This window comes from Erithacus rubecula, assembly GCF_903797595.1.
Source record: "Erithacus rubecula genome assembly, chromosome: 2".
Taxonomy (NCBI): domain Eukaryota; kingdom Metazoa; phylum Chordata; class Aves; order Passeriformes; family Muscicapidae; genus Erithacus; species Erithacus rubecula.
The window spans coordinates 76,045,163-76,069,780 of NC_136685.1; the positions used below are offsets into that span (position 1 = coordinate 76,045,163).

Consider the following 24,618-nt stretch of genomic DNA (forward strand, 5'->3'; position numbering starts at 1 on the left):
TCTCCTCTTACAGCTCAAGTGTACACTGAAGCTATGAGGCAAAACCACCATCATTGCTATGAATGATGGCACTTCTGCTCTCTCTCAAATATGTTTGTGCCACATCACAACCTGGCATTATCAAAGCTTGCAGACTGAAATTTTTATTAAATGAGTAGAAGACAACCCAGCCTGATGTACAGCCCACCTACTGAAAGACTGGATACACTGACTCCCAACTTTCCCTTCACTTCCCAGAGGGAAGAGGAGATAGCTATTCTAGCAGGGAACTTTTATTAAGAAGTGAGCTATCATTTGAAGACCTGACAGTGCCTCTGAAGTGGCAGCTCATAAGAGCACAGATCCAGGCCTGCTCTAGTAGAGGAGGAGCAGGCTCAAGAACATCCTTAGGTTCTCATTCTTTAAAGATCTGTAGGGCTATCTGAACTGGTGCCAGCCAGGCATAGGAGGAGAGAAAACAGAAGGCCCCAGAATTGGAACACAGTCATTGAAACTAGATTTTCAGATACTTGAACAGGCACTACATTACAAATTTTCCATGCTACTTCCTATCAATGCCCTACAAATTTATCTTGATTAAAAAAATTACTTCCTTTCTTAATTCCCCATCCCCAATCCTCAGCATCTCACACCAAGTCTGAAGAGCTGACTCTTTTGTGCTAGCTGCAGCTAATTCTTTGCAAATTGTGACTGCAAGAATGCATGGATGCAGTTTTATTAAGACTCCTATTTGCTAACTGTGGCTCAGCAGACAGAAGGCATCTTGTCACTTTCCACCCCCTGGCCAATTTTTTCACAGTCCATCCCAGCAGTCCAAGTTCAACCAAGCTGTCATGATTAGCAGGCTTCTGAATAGAAGCAAGCTTTCCAAGCTCAAGAACACAGGATTTCCTGAACCATATCAGAACAGGCACTCATCAAGACAATAACCAAAAGCATTTTAAACAACAAGAACAAAAATGAAACCAAACCCAAACACAGGAATCTATTATTGTTAGTATTATTATTACTAGGTATGCAATAGCTTTTCCAGACAGTTTCTTTCTAGTTCCAAATGCATTTCCTCATAGTAGGATAGTTCATGAACTCTATGCAAACCTTCTCTACAAAAAGTCACTGATGGTCCATATAGAGAACCAGGCATTTCAAATCTGGTGATGTAGCTGGGAGGCCTCTAGGCATAAATGCTCTTTATGCCATATAATCTGTTGAAATAACAGCTCTACAGCATGTCTACATGAAAATTAGACAGAATTTGGCTTCCAGGTTCTTTGACCAATCAAATCCTTTCAATTGTATCTAAAGCGCTACTGTTTTCCAGGAAAACAAGGGCAAGAGAGATGAGAACTGCCTTGAGTACCTGCATTAGTGAGATTGCACTTCAGCCTCACCATACTTTCTTCCCAATAGAAACACACCAGTGCCCCTGAAGAGGTTACACACAATTGAGTAGAGATTAATTTTTTCTCATTACAGGCTTTCCCAGTACAGAGTAGAGCAAGTCTCAAGGAGACAAAATAGAGAACATGGCTTCAGGACCTATCAATGACATCTAAACAATGTGACATTAGAGCCCAGGCGACCTGATTTTGGGAAGGAGGAATAGAAGAAGTCATTTTAAGTGAGCTGGGATACAAACAGATGTAGGAAAAGAAAAGGACAGATAGGTAAAGCTGGAATGAAATATGAGGTGCCCAGAAGGCAGGCAGAACCTAAGCCAATAGGAAAAAAAGATCCTACATGAAGCTAACAAGAGAAAACTTTGGGTTAGCAGAGTAAGAAAGCTAGAATTGACATCAAGCCCAGAAGGGAAGACCACACACAGGCTGAAAAGCTTAAGTATAAGACAAACCAGATAAAGAAGGAAGATGAGTAGAAAGGCTCTTGAAAGGGAAGGTGCTAGCAGAAAAAGGCAGAAGAAAATGAAGTACATGCAAAAGCCTCAATCCCTTAGTACATCCCCATACAGAAACAGGATTCCAGATTTCAGCTCACTGGTTACTTGTCAGGTTGTATCTATGCAACAGATTCCTCATCTGCAGCTTTCAGCAAGCAGTGCAGTTTTCTTCAGAAACTCTGATTATGGTGTATCCATCATTCAGGTAGTCAACTTATGTCTTTTTAATCACACCGTGGATCTAATTATCCATGCAAAGTGTGGTGAGGAGAGAGAAGTTAGACTACCCTCCCTTGGTCACACTTTCCATGGCAACAGATTCTATTAGAGCATTTAAAGGTTTAAATTACTGCTTTCAAATCTTCCTGCTATTATCTTTAACAGACAAGCCAAAAAGTGTGAAGTATACATCAGTACTTTGGATTTCAGGAAAATCTTAATTTGACATATTGAACAGATCTTATGAATCATCCCTTTTTACATGACACTACACTTTAAGATTTAGCTTGCCTTAAATAAACTGAAAGATTTCTCTTTTTTAACATGCTCCTAGAGCCCTTTGGTTTGTGTACTAACTAAGCCATGTTTCAGGTAGGCTTTCCAAGCAGTTGAATTCCATTTTCAAACTATTAAAATCTGAAAATCTTGAAATATTCAAGCAGCAAATACTGGCTCAGACACACCAAAGTGTCTATTCCATTTTACCTAAGAGACTTGGCTTGCTTAGCAAACAGGGACGTGGCAAGCACCAGTGGAAAAAAGTTATTCTTCTTTTCCGTTAGCTTAGGTACAGGATGAAGCATTACTTCGGTTTTAATTACCAAAACAAGAACTAATGCATTTAAAGAAACAACCTCCATTAGCAGTTTTAGCATTCAATTACCATCCTAGTCAGAGAAAGAGGGAATAAGCATTTACAGTGCAAAACCCAGTAGGCAACTTTAACAGGCTACATCTGAAAAATGCAGAAATCAAAATTGCATTTTGATGACTTCTGCCTGTCTAATAGGAAATACAAAGGGATTTACCTTCCAACATCCCTCAGTGGTACAGTTTGACAGTCTGAGGATGCAAATGTAAATTCACATTCTTAGGAGTAAAAGCTGGACTGTTATAACACTCAAGTTGTAACTGCCAGACTTCTGTTATTTAAAGGTACCGTTGTTGCTTCAACACTTGCATCAGCCATCCTTTCCAACTGTGAAAAATTAAAAAGTCAACAGGCCCTAAACACTTCTACTGGTGCCCCACAGTCTGAGGCTTTGGAAGAACACCATGCCCACTCCACAAAGAAACAAAACTAAAGGGTGAAAAAAAAGAAAATTCCACCTCTGAAAAAACAACTGCACCACAGCTTATACCAGACAGTTGACACATAGAAGAATATTGTTACCTCATGGCTAATTATAAAATGCTGGTTTTTAAAATGAAAATTTAGCTGTAAGAAATGATTGCTGAAAGCAAGTGACTCAGAATCAACCTGCTTCACCATTCCACAAGCTAAGTCCATTTGTTCTGAGGCTTCAAAGGACAAAAAGACAACCCACAGCAGATTTTCAGAGCGAGTTAAACACTCGATGAACTGCCATGCCAGTGGAATCCTGCTGAAATACTACAGACAGTCACATATTCACAAGTGAAAAGAGAAGTGGTAAGACTGAAGAACACATACATGCTATTTCCCACTACTTCATTAACAACAGACCAAAAGTGCTGCCTCTGCTCTTCCTAGAGTTACAAAAGGAAAAATACCCACAAAAATCCCAGACCAAGCACTTGTACACCTTTAGTGAGCAACATCATGGCCAATGATCATAAGTATGTTTCTTCAGGTTCTCACAACATCTCCTTAGTTAAAGTCTGTAGCACAAAACCAATTTTCTTAACACAAAAAGAGTACAGCAGATGACATCACAGCACACTTCCTTAAGTCAAAGATTCCCCTAACTTAAAACAGTAGCCTTATAAATAAATTAACTTTTTCAATATGACTTTAAACATTGGTTTAAAGTAGTGTATTTAAACAGGTCTACACCACTAATCAATTTCTGCATGTTCCTGAACACTTTGGAGAGTAAACAGTAATTACAGCATCATAGAAATGGGCCAAGATCACTCCTTTAATTGCTGCTCAGAACAATCCAGAAAGACACCACATAATTTTAATTTCAGCAGGATATATTTGAGGCAACTCATTTCCAGTTTAGCCATAAGAAACAAAAAGAAAAAAAAGCAAAACAAATATGGATGAATGCATAAGCATAAACATATAAGGCCTAATACAAATCTAATCAAAGGAACATAGGAACTGAAAAATATGAGCAGTAAGGTAATATAATATTATGTAAACTTAAAATAGCAATTCATGCATTCATATAATAAAAGATATGAGTATGGTAACAACTCCTTTTTTCTATGCCTTTACTCTTAAAATCCACTGTGTTTATTCATGATTCAGTCACATCAACACATCTAAAGAATATTCCATGCTACTTTACAGCTGAAGATAAGCAAAGGTAGCTACCACAAACAGAACCATTTAGTCTTAAAATCTGCAAACACTGTAGCACACAAAACATCTTTCTTCCCATCTCAAACTTAGGCATTTGGAATTCCAAGCTTATGAGGTACTACCTTCCCTTAAAACATACTCCTGTTTTCTGACATGTAGAAGACCAGAGTGACTTGTGTGAACCTACACATGTCATCCTCAAACATATACACTAGTTTTCCATCGACTGCACATAAAAATTGCTAGCTCTGAAACACTGAAGACAAGTGCTTACCTTCAATCCTTTTTAAGGCCGACAGACAAGTATCCCGGCTCGGAAACTCAAACGGATTATTACAGGTCCGAATGGTGTCACACTCGCACTTCCCGTTGATTATGTTACAACCTGTTATAAGGTTTTCATTGCATGGTTCAAATCCAAGAAGCTGATCATCATCCCAGTTTTCATCTAAAATAAACAAACAAACAAACAAACAGTTTCACTATTGGATTCCAGCTGCAGTACGTAAGTTTCAGTTGCTTTGGAGTTGGGTGCAATTCACCTCAAGTTCAACACAGTGCTAAACAGAAGATAACAGATTTAAAAAATAACATTAATCTTAACAGACTGCCAGATACCATGTCTTACAGCTGTTCTACTGGTAAAGCAACTGGCATTGTTTACTTCCATCTGTATGAAAAACTATGTCATCTCAGGAAAATGCATAGCTGTAGTACAAATGAGTGCTATTCTAACAGAAATAACTTTTGCAGATAGTTGAAGTTATAATGGAAGTGAGAACATCGTACAGAATCTGCAGCTGTTACAGAAGTCAAAATTGAGTCAGAAAGAGAGCATTTTAAAAGATGATTAAAAATGCATCACATAGAATTCACTCCATGGAGATAACATTTTATTACAGAAAAGCTGCAAGGTGCCAGACCTCTGATTCCATTATATGACCAAAAATTAGTTTTCCAGCAGTCCTGAAAGACTAAGAAGCATCAGGAAGGTGAATGGGAAATAGACTGGTGGAGTTCAGCCCTTCCATCTTTGAGGGAGGTAATAATAAAAATTCCTCCTGACCCCCATCCCCTAGTGAGGTGCCACTTCAGAATAGGTATGAGGCCCTGGATCTGGAGAGTCAGCCAGATGATTTAGAAGAAAATTATCTGCCCAGAGAGCCTCCCCATTATGGTTTATCTGTCAGAGAAATCACCACCTCTTAGATCAAAAAGAAAAGAAGGGCAGTCCTAGTGGGTGACTGCCTTCTGAGGGGAACAGAGGGCCCCATATGTCAACCAGACCTGTCCCACAGGGAGGTGTGCTGCCTCCCTGGGGCCCGGGTTAAGGGATGTCACTGAGAGACTCCCCAGACTGATCCAGCCTCTGATTATTATCAACTGCTGATACTCCAGGATGGCAGTGATGAGATTGAAAAGAAGCATGTCAGGGAATGCTGCACTGGATGGCTCCAAGCTCTTCAGAAGAGACAGGAAAGGGAGAAGAGCTACAGGGGTGACCCTTTATATTAGGGAAGCTTTTGATGCCATAGGTATTGAAATGAATAACAATGAAGTTGAATACCTGTGGGTACAAATTAAGGGCAAGGCTAACAAGGCTGACATCCTACTGGGAGTCTGTTATCATCTACCCAACCAAGGAGAAGAGGTGGACAATTTATTCTATGAGCAGCTAGATAATATTTCAGGATCACCAGCCCCTGTTCTTGTAGGTGACTGCAACCTACCAGATATCTGCTAGGAACTTAATAAAGCAAAAAAAAAGATAGTCCAGGAAATTTTTAAAGTGCGTGGAGGACAATTTTTTGACGCAGCTGGTGGGTGAGCCCATCAGGGGAGAGACTGTGTTAGATCTGTTGTTTGCAAATAGAGATGGGCTGGTAGGAGATGTGGTGGCTGGAGGTCGCTTGGGGCACAGTGATCATGAAATTATAGAGTTCTCAATATTTGGTGAAATCAGGAGAAATATAAACAAGACTTTTGTATTGGACTTTCAGAGGGGAGACTTTGGCCTATTTAGGAGACTTATTCAGAGAGTTCCTTGGGAAGCAGCCCTTAAAAACAAAGGAGTTCAGGAAAGGTGGGAGTGCTTCAAAACAGAGATCTTGATGGCACAGGAACAAACTGTCCTGTGTGGCAAAAAGGTGAGTTGATGAGGCAAACGTCCAGCCTAGATGGGCAAGGAGGTTTTGGAGGAACTTAGGAATAAAACAAAGATGTAACATCTTTGGAAGGAGGGTCAGATCTCTCAAGAAGTATTTAAGGGAGCTCCTAGAGCATGTAGGAAAAAAAAATTAGGGAGGCCAAAGCTCTGTTTGAACTATAAATGGCAACTTCTGTTAAAGGTAAGAAATGTTTTTACAAATATATTAATGGTAAAAGGAAGGGTAAGTCTAGCCTTTGTTCTTTATTGGATGAGCAAGGAAAATTAGTAACTGCAGATGAGGAGAACACAGAAGTGTTTAGCACCTTTTTTGCCTCAGTCCTTAGTGGGAAGACAGCTTGTCCTCAGGACAACTGTCCTCCTGGGATGGTAGATGGTGCCAGGGAGCAGAATGGTCCCCCTGTTATCCAGGAGGAAGCAGTCAGAGAACTGCTGAGCAGCTTAGATGTTCATAAATCTATGGCACCAGATGGGAACCAGCCCAGGGTGATGAGGGAGCTGGCAGATGAGTTTGCAAAGCCACACTCCATCACTTACCAACAGTCCTGGGACACTGACAAGATTCAAGATGACTGAAAGCTGGCCAGTGTGACACCCATTCATACAAAGGGTGGGGAGGAGGATCCTAGTAACTATAGGCCAGTTAGCCTGACCTCAGTACCTGGGTAAGGTTATGGAACAATTTATACAGAGTGCCATCACACAGCACTTAGAGGGTGTCCAGGGTATCAGACTTAGTCAGCATGGATTTAGGAGGGGAAGGTTGTGTTTGACCAACCTGATCTCCTTTCATGATCAGGTGACCCACCTGGGGGATGCAGGAAAGGCTATGGATGTTGTGTACCTGGACTTCAGCAAGGCCTTAGACACTCTCCCATAGCACACTCCTGGAAAAGCTGGCAGCCCGTGGCTTGGACAGGAGCACTCTGTGCTGGGCTAGGAACTGACTGGATGGCTGGGCCCAGAGAGTCTGGTGGTGAATGGTGCTGCTTCCAGCTGGGGATCAGTCACCAGTGGTGTCCCCCAGGGGTCTGTGCTGGGGCCAGTCCTGTTCAATATTTTTATTGATGACATGGATGAGGGTATTGAGTCTTTCATTAGTAAATTTGCAGACAACACTAAGCTGGGAGCATGTGTTGATTCAGGAGGGCTCTGCAGAGAGACCTGGGCTGGTTGGATGGATGGGCAGAGTCCAATAGGATGAAGTTTAAGAAGTCTGAGTCCTGCATTTTGGCCACAATAATCCCCTGCAGTGTTACAGGCAGGGGATGGTGTGGCTGGACAGTGCCCAGGCAGAAAGGGACCTGGGGGTACTGACAGACAGCTCACTGAACATGAGCCAGCAGCGTGCCTTGGTGGCCAAGAATGGCAAGGGCTCCTGGCCTGTATCAGGACTAGTGTGGCCAGGGGAGCAGGGAGCTCATTCTTCCCCTGTACTCAGCACTGGTCAAACCTTGAGTGCCGTGTCCAGTTCTGGCCCCTCAGTTAAGGAAGGACATTGAGACACTTAAGCATGTCCAGAGGAGGGAATAAGGCTGGCAAGGGGCTGGAACACAAACAGTGTGAGGAATGGCTGAGGGAGCTGGAGGTGTTCAGCCTGGAGAAAAGGAGACTCAGGGATAACCTTATCACTCTCTACAACTTCCTGAAAGATGTTTGTAATCAGGTAGGGGTTGGTCTCTTTCTCCAGGCAGCAACTGACAGAACCAGAGGACACAGTCTCAAGCTGCACCAAGAGACATACAGGTTGGATATTAGGAAAAAGTTTTTCACTGAAAGAGTGATAAAGTACTGGAATGGTCTGCCCAGGGAGACAGTGGAGTCACCATCCTTGGATGTGTTTAAAAAAGACTGGATGTGGCACTTGGTGCCATGGTCTAGTTGAGGTGTTAGGGCATGGGTTGGACTTGATGATCTTGAAGGTCTCTTCCAACCTAGTCATCCTGTGAATTATCAGACAAAATCTTGGAGAACTGATCAAGCACATTGCAGTCATTGCTGCCAAGGGTCTAGGGACAGAGGAGCCAGGACGACTCTCTCTCTTTAAATAACTGTTCCTTTTGAATCAGTCCTATGTGTAACTTGTGCTCCCACTCTACAGCTGCCCATCTTCCTTTGAGAAGGCCACATGCAGCAAGACCATTTTTTCCTCCAGAAAGAAATGCAAATACAGTCAATCCAGAATTCCAAAAGCTTATCAGTCCAACAACACCTCGGTTTCCTTAAGTCGAGTGCATAGAGCAACATCCCACCAACTCAAAAGGTTAATCAAGACAGAAAAAAAGAACAGCCTGGATTTGAAGAGACCTTCAAGACCATCCAGTTCCAATCCCCTGCCATGGACAGGGACACCTTCCACTAGACCAAGCTGCTCAAAGACCCATCCAGTCTGGCCTTGAGCACTTCCACATGGCATCCACAATTTCTCTGGGCAACCTATTCCAGTGCCTCACCACCCACACAGTAAAGAATTTATTCCTAAAACCAAATATAAGCCTATTCTCTTTCAGTTTTAAGTCATTCCCCCTTGTCCTATCACATGCTTTTTAAAGCAAGATTGAAGACACTAAACCAGGCATTAGGTATTCTTTGCTACAGAATACCAGATGTTTTATAGACAGACAAATCTGGAAAATTAATTGCTACAAAATAGTTGCATAGAGTTCACTAATTTCTACTAAAGACAAAAGGAAAAAAATAGATATTTTTTAATCTTTATATCCTTGCATTCATGAGCAGCACTCACATTGCACATTTTAAGTAGTTCACTCCGATTTTATTTATTGTCAATAAGTAAGTTTCCAATATAGATCCTGCCAAGAAACACTTCAAAAAAGTTAAAATATCTTCCAGTAATGCAGAGTGGGTTTCTTCTTGTTACTGGGGTTATCAGAGGTTGTCATCCAGTATGAGAGGCCATAGCCAATACAAAACTGTCATTTAGTAGTGTGATGCTCAACAGAAGCCTAAAAACTAATAGCAAACAACAGTATATATACACACATATGCTGAGGTTGGCAAGTAAATTCTTTCCACTCATGGAAATATGCAGAATATCCACTAACCTTAAGTTTTTCCTGTTTTTGGAGGGGAAAAAAAAGTCTAGAAAGAGCTGTTTACCAATTCTGTACTGTACATGATGTACAGGAAGAGTCACAGCAGATTCTTACAGGTATATTTCTCCCTGTACAAGAAAATCCTTGTCTTCTATTATGAGCTGGCAAAGTACCCTGGTGACAAAAAAGCACTGATAAGCAACAAAGACCATTTTAGATGGGAAGGTGGGAACTTCCATGGGAACTTCATGGCTCTTCTCCATAAAAATAGCAAAGGAAGAGTCGTCATTAACACCAGGAAGTAATTTTTTTTCTTAGCTTAACCTATCATCCAATGCAGCAACTGTATCAATGAAAGTCAAAGGAAGCACAGAAGTTCCTGAAGAGGAACTATTAAAATTCTTTCAAAAGAAGATGCCTCTCCAGTAATGCTTGGGACACTCTCATTGTGATGAGGTTGTGCATACAGAGTGGGGGAAAAAAAAAAAAAAAAAAAAAAAGCCCTGAGAATTTGGAGAACAATAATACATCCTGTTTTTGAGAAGCCGGAATACAGCCTGGACAATTTGTATTTTAGAAGTCACAGCAGTTGATCCATGTAATGACATGAACAAAAGCTACACCTAAGGTCCAAGACCCTCAGTTTTAAACTGTGCAACAGCAAGAACCACAGCTTGGCCCAGACCAGCCCAACAACCCAAAAGAGTCTGTACTGTGCTGTTTTGGCAGGAGCACCCCCGTGCTCCTGGGTGCAGGAAGGAGCCCAGAGGCAGCGTGTGCACTCTCAGCCCTGCGCCTCCCACGCACTGCAGCGCGGGCTGGGACACCACAGACAGAAACGCTCTGCTGCTTTCCTAGCCAACCATTCCAGAGCACTTGTGCTGCTCTGCCTTGGGGTATTTCAGCACTACATCTTCTCAGGGCAGACAGATCAGCAGGGTTTTGTCACATGGGAGCTGCCCACCCCATGTAAGGTGGGAAAGCAGAGCCATCCCTTCCCCGTGGCAGAATGCCTCGATGCAGATGGACTGCACAGTGTGGCACTACATGCACCAACTTCCAGGACAGGTTAGTGGTTGGTACCACATCTGCCAGCTCACATAAGTTTCCAGAAAAGGAGGTACACAGGAAGAACATGGCCCAATAGTAGGTGCACCTAAAGTCTTCACTGCCACACACCTCAAAAATTAGCTCAGTAGCCATTGAAGTCTTAATGAGAAGAGAAATCCCTCAGTAATACTTGTTCAGACTATACTTCTAACATGTTGAATCTTCAAACAAGTTATTTTTCATCACTCAGTGTGAATAGAAGAAAGCCACATTCAGACAGGAAGAATTCAAATCCAGTTTTAGCCTGCACATCTTCTACCAGCCTGCTTTTCACACAAGTTTATTTAGAAACAAGATTTCCATCAATGAAGTAGCAAATATGTAGCAAGAGCTTAATTTGTTCAGTAATTCAGTGCCAAGTCTACCGTGAGTTTTCATGCAGGCTATAGACTGACTCCTTTTCCTAGCTGATTTAGTCCACATCAAAGTGTTCATATGAGCTAAAGGGATGAATCCAACATATCCCATCAATTCCAAGCTCTGGATGCTGTATGGAAAGGCAGCTAGTCCCATCGTTGATGCAGATAAACAGTGGTCCAGTACAGCATGCTCACACCTTCAGCAGTCAGCAATATTTCAACTGACAATGCAATGAGATCTTGTACAAAACTTATAACCTAGCCTCTGCTACTCACAAACACCATCTTGTCCTGGGGACTATTCCAAAAGTAAACCTGTAGACACCAGTGATTTGGGACCTAGGACAGTTCACAAACTATTCCAGGCTGCATACATTTGCCTGCATGCTCTGCTTGACCTTTACGGCTTCCTTCGCAGAAGACTGTCTTTTTATGCCTACCTCTCAAGAATGAATAATGTGAAAAAAGAAACTGAAATGTAATAATTTGTGAAAGCTTTATGTCTCTGCAAGCAGGGCCAACAACCTCCAAATATAAGAATCTATGCCTCAAGCACATTCTATCCCCTAGTTACTTCTAGGACACCTAAAAATACAAAAACCAAGTATGGAGTTAACAACTTAGAGCTTTTAGAAGCAATGCAACTGAAAAGAAGCCCAAGTAAATGACTAGTTTTCATCCAAACTGATCTTTGTTTAGCTGTGATTTTCACCACCTCATTGTGCTGGCATGATCAGGTAAGGCAAAATAATCAAAAGGCTGCACTTTTTAGCTATCCTGAGTTGTCACTGGAGTCTTGTTATACAGTCACTCAAGTACCTTTTGCACACAAGCCTCAGAGAGCTCAAATGCTCCCAGCAGGCTCATAGCTACAGCTTCAAAGTCATTTCTCTTTCAAAAAATTTCTATCTTCATGCAGCTCCCCACTCTTTCCAGCTCATTCAAGCAAGTTCCAGATAATAAAGTTTCAGATAATAAAGTAGTTCTGCATTTACTCAGATCAAAGTTAAGTTGGACATAATACCTTTTTAATTCTTCTAACTGTGCTTTCATACCAAAAGGAAGCCACAGGAAGGGAGAATTCACATTAATTCCAAACTTTTTTACTTTTCTATTATTCATATAATCACTTACTTTCTGCAAAGCAGATGTTTCGGCATGCTAAAAATTCACATACTGCTCTGAGTTGCTGAATTCTCAAGTCCTGTCATAGCATGCATCTAAAGTAGGGAAGAGGATTAAGGCATTAACAAGTTGAACAAGAGGTCCTTAAACAGGTCTAGTCTGGGAAATAGCCTGAGAAATATGTCTCTGGTAAGCAGCATTCCATCACTTCTTCCATACTAAATCCTACATACCAGCACTCACAACACACAGCACCATGGTCATGACTGAAGCATTCACCTTCTTTGCCTGAAGAGCTGCCTGTGTTTTTAGAAAAGCATGCTACTGAGAAACTAACTTTAAGCCTTACTTTCAAGGCACACACTACCTCGTTATATTTACATTTATTTATTATTCCCATTGGCAAAGGATCACCTCAAAACAGGTACAAGCTAAAAGTACAAGGAAAGACCTTTTTATACACTGCTTCTTCATTGCTTAAATTTTTACTTTCTCTTCCTTCAAGCTCTCAATTCCTTCTGCCTGCCATAGAAACTTCTCTTTCATGCCCAAAATCTTCTCTTTCCTTCTAGACATTTAATAATCATAAGCAATTGTTTGGAGAATGCTATACTGCTCACCTTCACAGCTGAGATAATACATCACCTCAAAACAGCAAGAAACACACTGAAACAATCACTAAAGTATCACTGCTGAAAATGAATGCACAAGCATTTTGCCCACAATAATCTTATGTTTACCATCCCACCCTTTGAACTGTAGTTTAACTGGGGTGGATTGAGTTAACTCCCATAATTCACATTTAACTGCAGCATGATAATCTGCTACTTCCGCCTTTTTTTAAAGCATCCCAGGTAGCTCTTAGGATGCTGAAACAAGCAAACACACCATATAATACACAGACGACCAGAAAGCAAAACTGTCCAAGTCACATCTTACAGACTTTTGCATCCTTTTAAATCTGCATTTGAAGACAAGAGAAGCAATCCTTATTGAGACTGGCACTGCCCTCTGGGAACTGGGAGGCAGAGGGGGCAACCTTTGAGAAACTCCTCCACGAAACTAGACCCAAGGTCTGAGCCCCAATCCCGCACACTGGTACACACAACAGCATTTTCAGATCAGTGGTATTCATTAAGATGGTATGAGACTCTGAAAGGATTCTAACTTGCTAAAATAAAAAAAGGAAATGTTTCTTGCCAGTAGACTCTCGCTTCTCTTTGAACAGGAAAAAAAGAATGATGGAAAGGAAATTCATGTTTTGGAGGAGCTGAACAATAGAAATGACTAATTACCACTAAAGAATGTTTGAAACCCAGCCCCAGACCTTGAAAAGCAGCAGAAGGAAAGGCTAGCCTTGAAGTGAGCTTGAGCTCATACACTGGCTTCAATCCTTTCCTCTCTTGCAACTTGTTCCTCCACTGAAGTCATGAATCAAGGACTAGAGCCGGCAGAAACTTTTATGGTAAGAAACACAGCTGAGAGTTTTGTGAGAAAGCATTTTTTTTCCACATTTCAGAATGATCCATTTTCCAAGATCAAATGTGGAATGTACAGCAGTACAAAAGGGTTTTGCAGCTTCCTGAGACAATTTCTAGTCAAAGCTAGAAAGCAGAACTGTACCAAAACATTTAGATAAGCATTACATGCATGTGTTCCTGAGTTGTCTCCAACCCAACTGCCTGCTTTATCTCTAGTATCTATCTCAGGTGATCCAATTCCCAACATAGTGAGAAAGACTTTCACTGCAGCAGCTCTTCATGTATCTGAAGACAGTTATTTCATACTAAGGAATGCAGAAAGTATTTAAACAGACCAGCTTTCCAGTGAATTATCAGAAACTCTACAGAAGTCTTAAGGAAGGCAAGGAGATGAATGGGAATGTTCAGAGAAGCATGTGACATGGACAACTAGTGCAAATTCTGAAGTTTTCTTTTCCCACACTGTCTGGAATATTTTACTTCTCCAGGTAGCCCCCCACTCCCTACCTTCTTTTGGGGGGAGGGTGAATGGAGGAAGGGAGTGTATTTTGTCTTTTGGGGTTTTTTTTGACTTTCACTCTTAGGGCTCCCCACAGCAAAAGTAAATGGTACTTCCAAAAACCTTCCTCCCCAAAGATGGTCTGAAACAAACTATGAGTTTTGAAATCTAACTCCTACACATTTACACACCTGAAAAAATACTTACAAGCAAATTATCTTAATCTGATGATCAGAAATGTGTCTTATTTGTAAATAGCTGACTGAAACTACTGCACTGTGTCCCAGGACTTAATAGGTCAGAAAAAGCCTCTGCCAGTACTCCCCTGATTAGAACGAGCACAGACAGCGGTGTTTCAGCTGTCATAGCAAATTTTTCCTCTAGCTCTAGAAAACTCTTTGCAAAAATAATTGCTAAAGCCTCAGAAAAGGGCCAAAGCTTCACAACCATTTTCCAAAGCAGTCCAAAATTCCAGGTTTTTTTTCCAAGCTGCCCTCTGCACCCACACTGCAGAAGACTGCATGTACAGCAGCACGCATCAGCTTCACTGCAAACAAGGAGTTGGCTGGCAGCTTGCTGAAGCTGCTAGGCAGAGGCAAAGCTGACAGGAATAGGAAAAGTTTTGTCAAAGACAAATTCTGTAACAGGGCCATGAACAAAGCAACCTGTACCAAGAACAGTCCACACTATTGTAAGAAATCTGATATCCTAAATATTTTGCCACTTCTCCCCCAAGTCATTAATGCAGCACCACTGAACACCATAATTACAACGTATTTCAGAGGAATTGCACCCCATCTCTTAGTCACAGGAGAGTACAGGAAAAACTCAAGCCTGGATTTACCCTCAAGGCTTCTTTTCTTTTCCTAAAACCTAGCTTAGAGATAGACATCAAGTTCGGCATTTCTATTGTGAAAGCTGCACAGGTTACATCAGTGCACATAACCCCAGCTTTTTATCAACAACCATCAGTGAGGGGAATAAATACCTCCACACACATCCAGCCTTTCTGAAAAATTCTTGAGCAGAGTACAACACAGCTTGTAGCAAAACACTGAAATTTAATTCATTTCAAGGATAAATGACCGACAGAATAGACTCTCTTGGATTTAGAAACATTACACTTCCTAGATCTTTCACCAATAAATAAAACAAACAAACCTAAACCAACAACTGAAGCCTAACAGTGGCTATATAAGGCTTAAAGTTTAGGAAATGAGTAAGAACACGGGAATTGGTGCATGCCTATAAGCCATTCAGTGCTTTTCCTGCACAATCATGACCCACAAGGTGGTGTCAACATGATTTGCAGATCATCCAGTTAAGTGGGAATCTGCAAATTCAAAAGCTTTCACCCAGTATACCCAGTGAATGCTGCTGGGCACTGACTATTGCCTCTGGTAAAGGTGTGACCTGCTTCCATTCTTCTCAAAACATTAGGAAGGGCTTAAGTCCCCAAACAAGGCCAAACTCGTCTGTTTAGACAAGAGCTCCCCCAGGGACTATTTTTAATCCGTATGCTTATGTGGAATTTATTCTAGATGGCCTCTATGCAAAGTTATCTTCCCATCTTAGTTTATGTTGGTATTGGAAAGTTTCTCCATGTTGGTAAGTTTCTCCACATACATAAGCTTTCTGTGTCAGTATCAGTCATTTTCCAAATTCCAACATTGTCAGGCACAACCAGTGTCACTCAAAGTTTCAGGCAAAACCCTGAGTTCATGATTTCCAAGTTTACATTCCCTGTGGATTAAATGCATTCTCAAATGAAAAGCAGTTTATAAGTCACAAGAGATACTTAATAGGTCACCTCTACAAAGTATTAATCCATTAAAACAGAGAAACATTTGGTTCTGTCTGCAAGATCCTATAAACTTATTGAGATGAAGAACCCTTAAGGGGGGGCCACAATGTAAGGAGGGGAAGAGAACAGCATTTTTGAACCATATTAATGGGTTAATTATTGCATAATATGCCTGTCAGTTAAATGACATTTTGGTTGATTAAGTACCAGGCAAGAAGTTAAATGATGCAAGAATCCTTGAATTAGCTAGAAGGTGCTTAAACCAGCAAAGATGCCTACAGGCAAGTTTGAAGGTAGTTTAAAAAATTAAAAAAAAAAAAAAAAATCTTTATTAGCACTATGATTTTGGGGAACCTGGTGAAATTATCACTTTCTGTGTAGAAAAATTCACATAAGCAGATGATGCTTTCACAAAGTTTTAAAAACTAAAAATAAATAAAAAGAGAATATTCCTCTTATAAAAGTTTAAAAACTTAGTAATACAGCCTACCTACAGTGATATTTCTAGTTTTAAACTAACTGTGCTGATCCACAACAGCAAAATCCTACTAGTTCCTGCATCATATCTGTTAAACTTTTCCATTTAATTTTTGCTGAAATACTGGAACCAAGTAATTTCTAAAATTGAAACACGATGCCCAGAAACAGAGAGGAAACCATTTCCAAGTCAAATAAGCACCTGATCCAATTCAAATTCCATGCCACACTCAGAGTTACATGTTTTTACTGATGTTGAGATTTCAGCATTGATGGAATACAGAGTAGAAATAGCTTATAAATTATCCAGTCTCTGTGAAAGAAGTCAGCATTCTCCTACTAAGTGTTTTTGGGGGCAGCTGGGGGGAGGAGTAGGGGAAAGGGACTTAAATTTGATCAAGACTAGCATATCAGAATGTGAATATTCACCAAAGAACTACTTCTCATTTCAGTTTCACAATTTAAGTAATTTTTCTGATAGTTTTCTTTTTTGACAACATAATATTTTTTCTGTTTGTCTTCCTGATAGTCTGGATTGCTGACAGCCTTCGAATAAATTACTTTGACTGTCTTCATATCAACAACCATTGGTACACACTTAATATTAGTAAGTCCCCAATTAGATCATCAGTTCTGACACTTGATGTTACTGGAAGAAGTTCTCCACACACATAGGCATTAGAACCACCTGGACATTTCCCCAGCCTTTCACTGCATAACAAAGAAAAAAACTCAACCAAACAAAAAGTTAAGAAAACTGGGCAGCACTGTTCCAGTCCAAACAGATGTAAACAACTGGGTTACCCACATGCAACTTCCAGATTACTTGAACTTCAGTAACTTGTACTGAAAGCAAAATACTGCCTGATCTTTAGGGGTCTGGACTGCATCACAGGCAAGAAGCCAAGGATGTAGTATAGCAGTCTGTCTGGAGACAGAGCATCAAGTTGAGGGCTTTGTGTCCATTGACCCATTAGAGAGCACAGCACTGAAAACAAGGTTCTCCAAAGGGTACTAGCTACCAAAGTCACTTATGATAAAAATACTATCAAGTCTGCAAGCAAGTTCTTCTCACTTCACCAAGCAGGGAAGAACTGCATTAGCACACATGCAAACCAACGCTGGAAAAAAAAAAAACAAACAAACAAAAAAACAAACCCAAAAAACCAGAAGCTCAGCTTTCCTCTTGCAAATTTTGAAAAAAAAGATAGTCTTTCAAGGTTTAAATTCTTCTCATCAGCTCCAGTTTCACTAAGCTTCAGTTACATGCCATACACTGTGGCCTTATGTATTTCTCAGGGAGAAAAACTAGGCAGACTTGTAGATGGGGAGAGGACAATGGACATATCCAGCTCTCCCAGCTTACCCCAGCAAGGAGTCAGACAGACTGTAATGCTCCAAACTCCCAAAGAGATACAGTTCTGTAAATGAGACTAGGAGTAGCCACAGTAAGGAAAGCTTCTGCCATCATCCTAGGAGATGAATACACATACTTCCCAATGCTTGCCTAAAATCTGCTACAGCAACCTTCTCCTGGTCCCAAGGAAAATTCAGAAGTTATGCACCAGGCAGGCAAGCCTCAAGTACTCAAGGCAAGCCTTAAATTACCTACAGTAAGCAAAAAGAATACAGCAATAACTGTACCCTCCCCACAAAAAAAAAGGGCCCATCTAACTATAGCAAAAAACCACCCAAACCCCACTAAAATCAAACCAATAAACCAAAACCAAACAAAGTAATAGATATTATCAGTAGACTAGTGCCACAGTGATACCTTCTTGCCATGTCTACCTAGAGGCTAATTCATATGGAAGAATATTCTAAAGACAAACTAAGAACACCTTCAGACCAACAGTTTTTTTAACTATGCATTTCAAATATATCACAAAGAGTTATGTTTCTATTACACAGTTAAAAATAATTTGCAGTCACTTTCAGTGTTATACTATTTGCTACTGTCATGACTTCGAAGAGGTCAGCAAGCAATCCCGGGCTCCTCATCTAATAGCACCAGAAACTGGGAACACAGGGAAACAGACAAGAGAGAGTCATCCCAAGAAATGCCTTCACAAAGTAACTTCAGTTTGTAATTTCAGACAGAGAAGCTACAGTTGCTACAGAGACTTCTCTGTCAGATTGTTACATTTTTGTAACAATTTATGTCAAGTGTGTTAAACGCTAAAAACAAGTCAGAAGACAAGTATTTCTACCTGTTGCTATTCCAGCTCTCAAAGTCTTCCGTAGCCTAGAGTGTTGATAGTCTGAAATAAGATAGGGATGAAGCTTCAAAAATGATACAAAAACCCCATACTTATAACTGTAGCCAGTAGGGGTCATTTCAGTATAAAAAATTGCAATGAAAGAAAAGGCTAGAGACAGGAAGGAGAGTAAAAACATGAATTTCTATTCACATTTACATTTCCTCCTCTCTGGACTGGGGAAGGAAAGGGTTTGCACTCCCAATGTGCAAGACAACAACAACAAAAAGTTCACCTTTTATTCTGTTAATGGATAAAGGCATGGCTTAGTGCTACTCACATCAGGCATCATCAGCCTAGCCTGTTGCATGTGTGCCTGTAAACTGAGCAACTGTTTAGGTCATCACAATCAAGAAAACAGAGCTATTCAACCTCACATTACAGATCAGAGGCAGTACAATCAGTACCCTTTTATCCTTGCTGCCACCTCATGTGCAAAACATGCACCATGAAGAACATCATATTACCTCTGTTCCTTAGAACAAGGCAGTTTCCTGACAATTCACTAATAGGCATTCCAGGAGTATTTATTAGGCTGACAGTTCAGCTCTGTTCCTTTTCATTTATGAGAATGAAAATTAAATAGATAAGTTAAAATAAGAAAATTAAATAGGAAAGTTATCTCCCTTAGTTATAGTTAATAGATCGTTATCTCCCTCCCCTAGGACTATTCCTATAGGGACAGCTGGAACTAGTTTCTAACCACAACACTAATTGAAACACAATCTTGCCAACAAATGCTTCATACTATTTTCAACAGTAGATGGGACGTGTTAAGAGTTGAACTACAGCAACGTACAGATTGCATCACTTCAAAGGAATGAAATACTCTTAAACTGCCAGAGATGTCCATACTGTGATACAGAAAGGGAATTGGAACATTAAGGCCTTTAATGAATGTGGGCTTTTAGTTACTTTAACCATCGAGAAGGGGGAAGCTATTTTAGCTCAGCTTTTACTCGAAAACAAACACTCCTGCACAACCAGGTAAGTTTTCCAAGTACATTTGCTTGTACTTTTCTGTTTACAAAAACTTTCCTAATACATATTAAAAATAAGAGATGACAGTAATGTACATATTCAGCAACATAGTCTCAACCAAGGTCTTCAAAATAGTTTAGGGCCATTTTAAAACGTTTAACAATCCAGCTTTTAATCTGGAGCTCATCCTACCCAAGCATCAGCTCCCGAGGCTGACAGCACTGGTTGTAGCAGAGGCGGGACACACTGCTCTGCTCTGCTGTGGTTTGCAATTTATTTGTTATGGAGGCAAATGGAGTTTTAAACTAATAATGAGCATCAGGACAAAGGTCAGGTGCCCACTAAAAATGACCAGGTTTAGCTTTCTTAAGATAGTGCATAATTTTAAATGCAAGTTTTTTGGAACAGATGCTGCCTCACCAGCTCTCTGGACTTTCTACTGCCCTCTACCCGCCGAGAGGAGACCGCCTCCGACTCCTTTTCCAGAATTGTCGAAGCTCCCGCTCCGAATCACATATACGTTTATACATATCCCAAACCACTACTTATTTGTAGTCTCTTTACAGCGCCATGTTTTCCCTCAACCTGGGGAAAAAGGCAATTGGAGGTACAAGAGAAAGAGACTAAAAATTTGTCTCCGGCCTTTCATTAATTTATAACATTAAAAAATAAATCTTAGGAACTCTGATAGATAAAAAACTGAAAGCGGGGGGTGGGTGAAGTCCTTTTGCATTTCATACCAATTCATCACTTCACAAGACGGCAGGAAGCTGAAGTGACTTTGAGAGGAGTTCTACCGTGGGTATTTCCCATCATTGATGCTCCAGCAGGGAAAAAGACATCCCTTATCATTATTTGCCGAGAAAGACAGGCAGAGAGATATTAAGTGACAGGAACAGGAAAGAAAACTTTGTAACAAATGATCAGTCATTGTTGTTTCTTTACACCGGAGGGAATCCGGAACAGGCATCATATGTGCAAGACTGACCACCGCCGGTCTCCATCTGCCAAACTCCTCCCGAGTCCTTTATCAAGGAATTTCATCTGGGCATCAGAAGCTGATACAAGCTACTAGCAACCCAGTGACGCGCTACGGAGAATACGTAGAACCCCAAGGTTTAGGGTAAGAAAATTAAGGGCAAAACTTCTAAGCAGGAGTTTGTGGAGGGTTTAAGCAGGGAAGGTTAGAAGACACGCTCGCAGATGGGACGGGCGGGTTGGAAGGGAAGGAGGGCGCACGTCTTAGGTGCGCCCTCCTCTTTCCCGCCGCCCATCGGGTACCCCCACCGCGGGGGATGGATGGATGGGGGAACGGATGGAGGGATGGATGGTGTCCCGCCGCCTCTCACCTTCGCAGACGCCCACTTCGTACTCGGTGATGGAGTCCCCGTTGAGCGGCGGTCGGATGACACAGCGCAAGCCCCGGTCGCAAGCTCCGTGCAGCCCATAGACTCCCCCGCAGCTCTCGTTCCGCTGCCGAGCGCACATGAAACAGCAGCCGCAGATCCCCAGCACGATGCTGCCGGGGCAGCTCTTGGGCTCTTCGCATTTGGATTCGTCGCAGGGCAGGCAGACGAGAGCACGCGTCCCCGACTCGCCCAGCAGCAGGGCCAGCAGGAACAGCCACCCCGCGGCCGCCAGGTGCCAGCCGCCGTCTCCGCCCGGGCGTCTCCTCCCCGCCGAGACCGCTGCCAGGTACATCCCAGCCGCCGCAGCCCGGCCTGGGCCGGGGGGAGCCTCTCGGAAGCCCCCTCGCCGGGCGGCGGACCCGAGCGTGCCGCGGCTCCTTCCCGCCGCCCCCGCCTCCGGCCCCCCGAGGAAAGTTTCCTCTCTCGGCGGCGGCGGCTTCAGCCAAACTTCTCCTCCGGGTGGCGGCTCCGCCCGCTGCCCCCTCCGGGAAGCGGCGTCCCCCGGTCCGCTCGTGCCTGGCCCGCCGGCTCCCGGGTGCGCGGCGCCGTGCGTGCGAGCGGCTGCGAGCGGCGGCTGGCTGCGTCCCCCGCGCGTCCCGAGTCCCGACTCGCCTGCTGCCTCCCTCTCGCCCCGCTCCAAGTGCGCCCTCTGCCCTGCCCCCATTGGGCGACGGCCGCCGCCGCACCGCCCCGAGCGCCCGGCCGCGCCGCGCTCATTGGGCACGGCCGGGACTGGCCCGCCCCCTTCCCTCCCGCGCCCCCCCAGCCCCAGATCCTGGGGCTGGAAGAGGCGCAGCGGAGGCGAGCAGCAGCCTGGGCCCCACAGCGGCCGCCGCCTCCGCCTCCCCCTGCACCTCCCCTCCCCCTCCCGGGGCTCCGGGCGCGGAGCGGAGCGGGGCGGCGGCGCCAGACCGCGGGGACGGGCTGGCGGCGGCCCGGGGGACACCGGGGGCGGGGAGCGAGAGGGCCCCGCGAAGGGCGCAGCCCCAGCGGGGCGATGCTGCGGGCAGCCGTGAATGGGGCCTCGCCGTCCCCGGCCGTGGCGGCGAAAACCTCCTCCTCTTCCTCCGCCCGCTCCCTCGAGGGGCGCGGGGATCCGGGACGGGGAGCGGCTCCGCGCCCTCCCAGCGCCAGCGCCGCGGGAAGGCAGAGCCGGTCGCCGCCCGCCCCGCCCCGTTCCGTTCCGTTCCCGCAGCCCGGCTCCGGGCGCGCCCAGGTGCCCCGCGGGTGCGGGGGAACCGCTCCGCGGGGGCGGGACGGGCTGTCCCGCTCCCCCGGCGGCGCAGCGCTATCCCGGACCGCCCCTCCGCCCGCTCATAAACAAGCGGCGCTGCCGCCGCTCGCCTGCCGACCTCGGCACCGAAAGCCGACCCCGGACCGCCCGGTGCTCCCCGCCGGCACACGGGCAAAAGGCGCCCGCGGCTGCCGGCCGGTGTTCCCTAGCGAGCGGCTGCCGTCGCTGCCCGGAGCCGGGCCGGCACCGCGGCCCTGCCGCCCCCGGTGCGCCGGGGCTGCCGGGCCCAGGACGGCCCGAGCGCGGGAGGCGCGGCGGCGCTGTGGCGCTGCGCTCACGGCCGGCAGGCGGCGGCGCTCGGCGCGGCGCTCGCTCGCTCCGGCCGAGTGCGGCTGGCCGAGCCGCCTGCCCCGAGCCGGGGCGAGGCGCGGCGGGAGGGAGCCAACGGGAGCGGTGCTGCCCAAGGTCACAACGCTGCCTTGTCTGCGGGCGGCGGCCGGGCGGAGGAGACGGCAGGAAACAGGAGGGAGTTGGCCGCACAAGGCAGCTCCTCGGTGTAATCTCAGAGCGGGACCTGCCGCTGCCGTGTCCTGCCCTGCCCAGCTCAAGGTGCGATGGCACCTTTGGGAGCTATGGATCCCGCGATCAGGAATGCCCTGGGGTAATTTAGAGTATGAAGCCATTGGCTCCGCAAGTGGATTTTGTCAGTTGCAGGGTGCTGAGCCTGGAAATACTTGGGTTGAGTGTACCGGTGCCAGCAGCTTGGGAAGGAGGTCTGGAACCTTAATAAAGATGATTACAGAGAGGCCAAGGTATGGTTTCTACAGTTTCTCTAGTCCCGCACACATGTCCACTTTGGCACAACCAGCTCTCGTGTCAACCCATGAGTTGCTATGGAAGAGCAAAGCTCCAAACTGGCGATGCAAAGTTGCCATCAGGAAGAGACGACACTATAGAGTAAAGCTTTGTCAGCACTAGCATCCCTTTTAGGTGAGTTTTAAAGCATTGTAATTCACTGTTGCCCCCAGACTAAATACCTACTGTAACAAAGATTCTCTATTGCTAGAACAAGCCCATTGGTAATGGAAACAGTGCAACCATGTAACATGATGTTGAAAAATAAAGTATTTCCATATTTGTCTAAGAAAAGCGTTTTCCACATTTGTCCATTTTAAAAAATAATGGTTTTATTGTAGCAGAATAGCCTTTTAGTGTGATCCATTCAGAATTTAAACTAAATTGTAGGAGATATTTTTCAAGAGGTACAATGTTTTCATTAGTCTCAATAGTTTGCAAGGCATTGGTCTGTTTCTCAGTGAAACCGCATTATGGCAATAAAACACTTGATACAGAATACATTACATGGATTAGGGCCATTCAGCTGACATATCTCAACAACGAATGGACAAACAGCGATTTACTGGGCAATAGAATCTGAAGTAATACTGTGATATGTTTTTTAAGAGGTTTAGAGAGTAAATGACAAGCTGGACTTGCTCACTGCGATGTGTTTTGGTATAAACAAACCCAGCGTATACATTTGCCAACAACCAAAACCCGAAGGTCATATTAGACAAGGCCTCAGACTCTGTTATGCAAATGAAAAATGCTCTCTGGTGAAGCAACACACCAAGTAAGAAGTTTTGTGCCGTTTCCTCAAAAATGCAAAATCTTCCTCCCCTCATCCTCAGCCCTCTCAGTTTGTCAGTTTGCCGAAGCACCTGCAGGGGTCAGAGTACTTTTGATTCACCACAAATTTCCACCAAAAAACCCGCTGTGATTTAAATGAGAGTAGTTTGTAAAAACCTACTGTTTCCTACAATGTGGGGACACTGCCTTTTGGTCATTATTTTACTGACGAGATGCATGAAGGGGTTTTGCCTTCCATGTATAGCATTGCTGAGATTGCTTTTTGAATGAGGCATACAGTTCCTGCGACTGTATTTTTAAAACACTGTTCACAAACCTGGGATTGTGCAGAAAGGAATCACAACAATGATTTTAGTGCTGGGGAGGATGCTGCACCATACAATACGTGATCAGAGGCTTGAATTTAATAGGCTTAGTTTATCAAAAGATGAAAAGTGAACTGATTACAATGTATTAATCCCCTCATGTGAAAAAATGAACTGGTCTATGAAAAATACGTAGGTATTTTTCCAGGACTTATGTACATAGCCAGCATGGAAATCCCAGACATGTTGGATTGCATGCTCAGGCAGTTCAGTATTTCCCAGACATGCCAGACC

The 24,618-nt window shown here is 43.8% G+C and overlaps 1 protein-coding gene across 1 annotated transcript in view; it reads right to left on the reverse strand.

The window, feature by feature from the left end:
• Window positions 1-21,791, reverse strand: part of CRIM1 (cysteine rich transmembrane BMP regulator 1) — a 171,224-nt gene extending 149,433 nt beyond the window's left edge. The window contains exons 1-2 of the mRNA XM_079298802.1: window positions 21,076-21,791; window positions 4,684-4,857 (exon numbers count right to left, since the gene is read on the reverse strand). Coding sequence (XP_079154928.1) covers window positions 4,684-4,857; window positions 21,076-21,427 — 526 coding nt within the window. The 5' untranslated portion in view covers window positions 21,428-21,791. The remainder of the gene's footprint in view (window positions 1-4,683; window positions 4,858-21,075) is intronic.
• Between the last annotated feature and the right edge of the window lie 2,827 nt (window positions 21,792-24,618).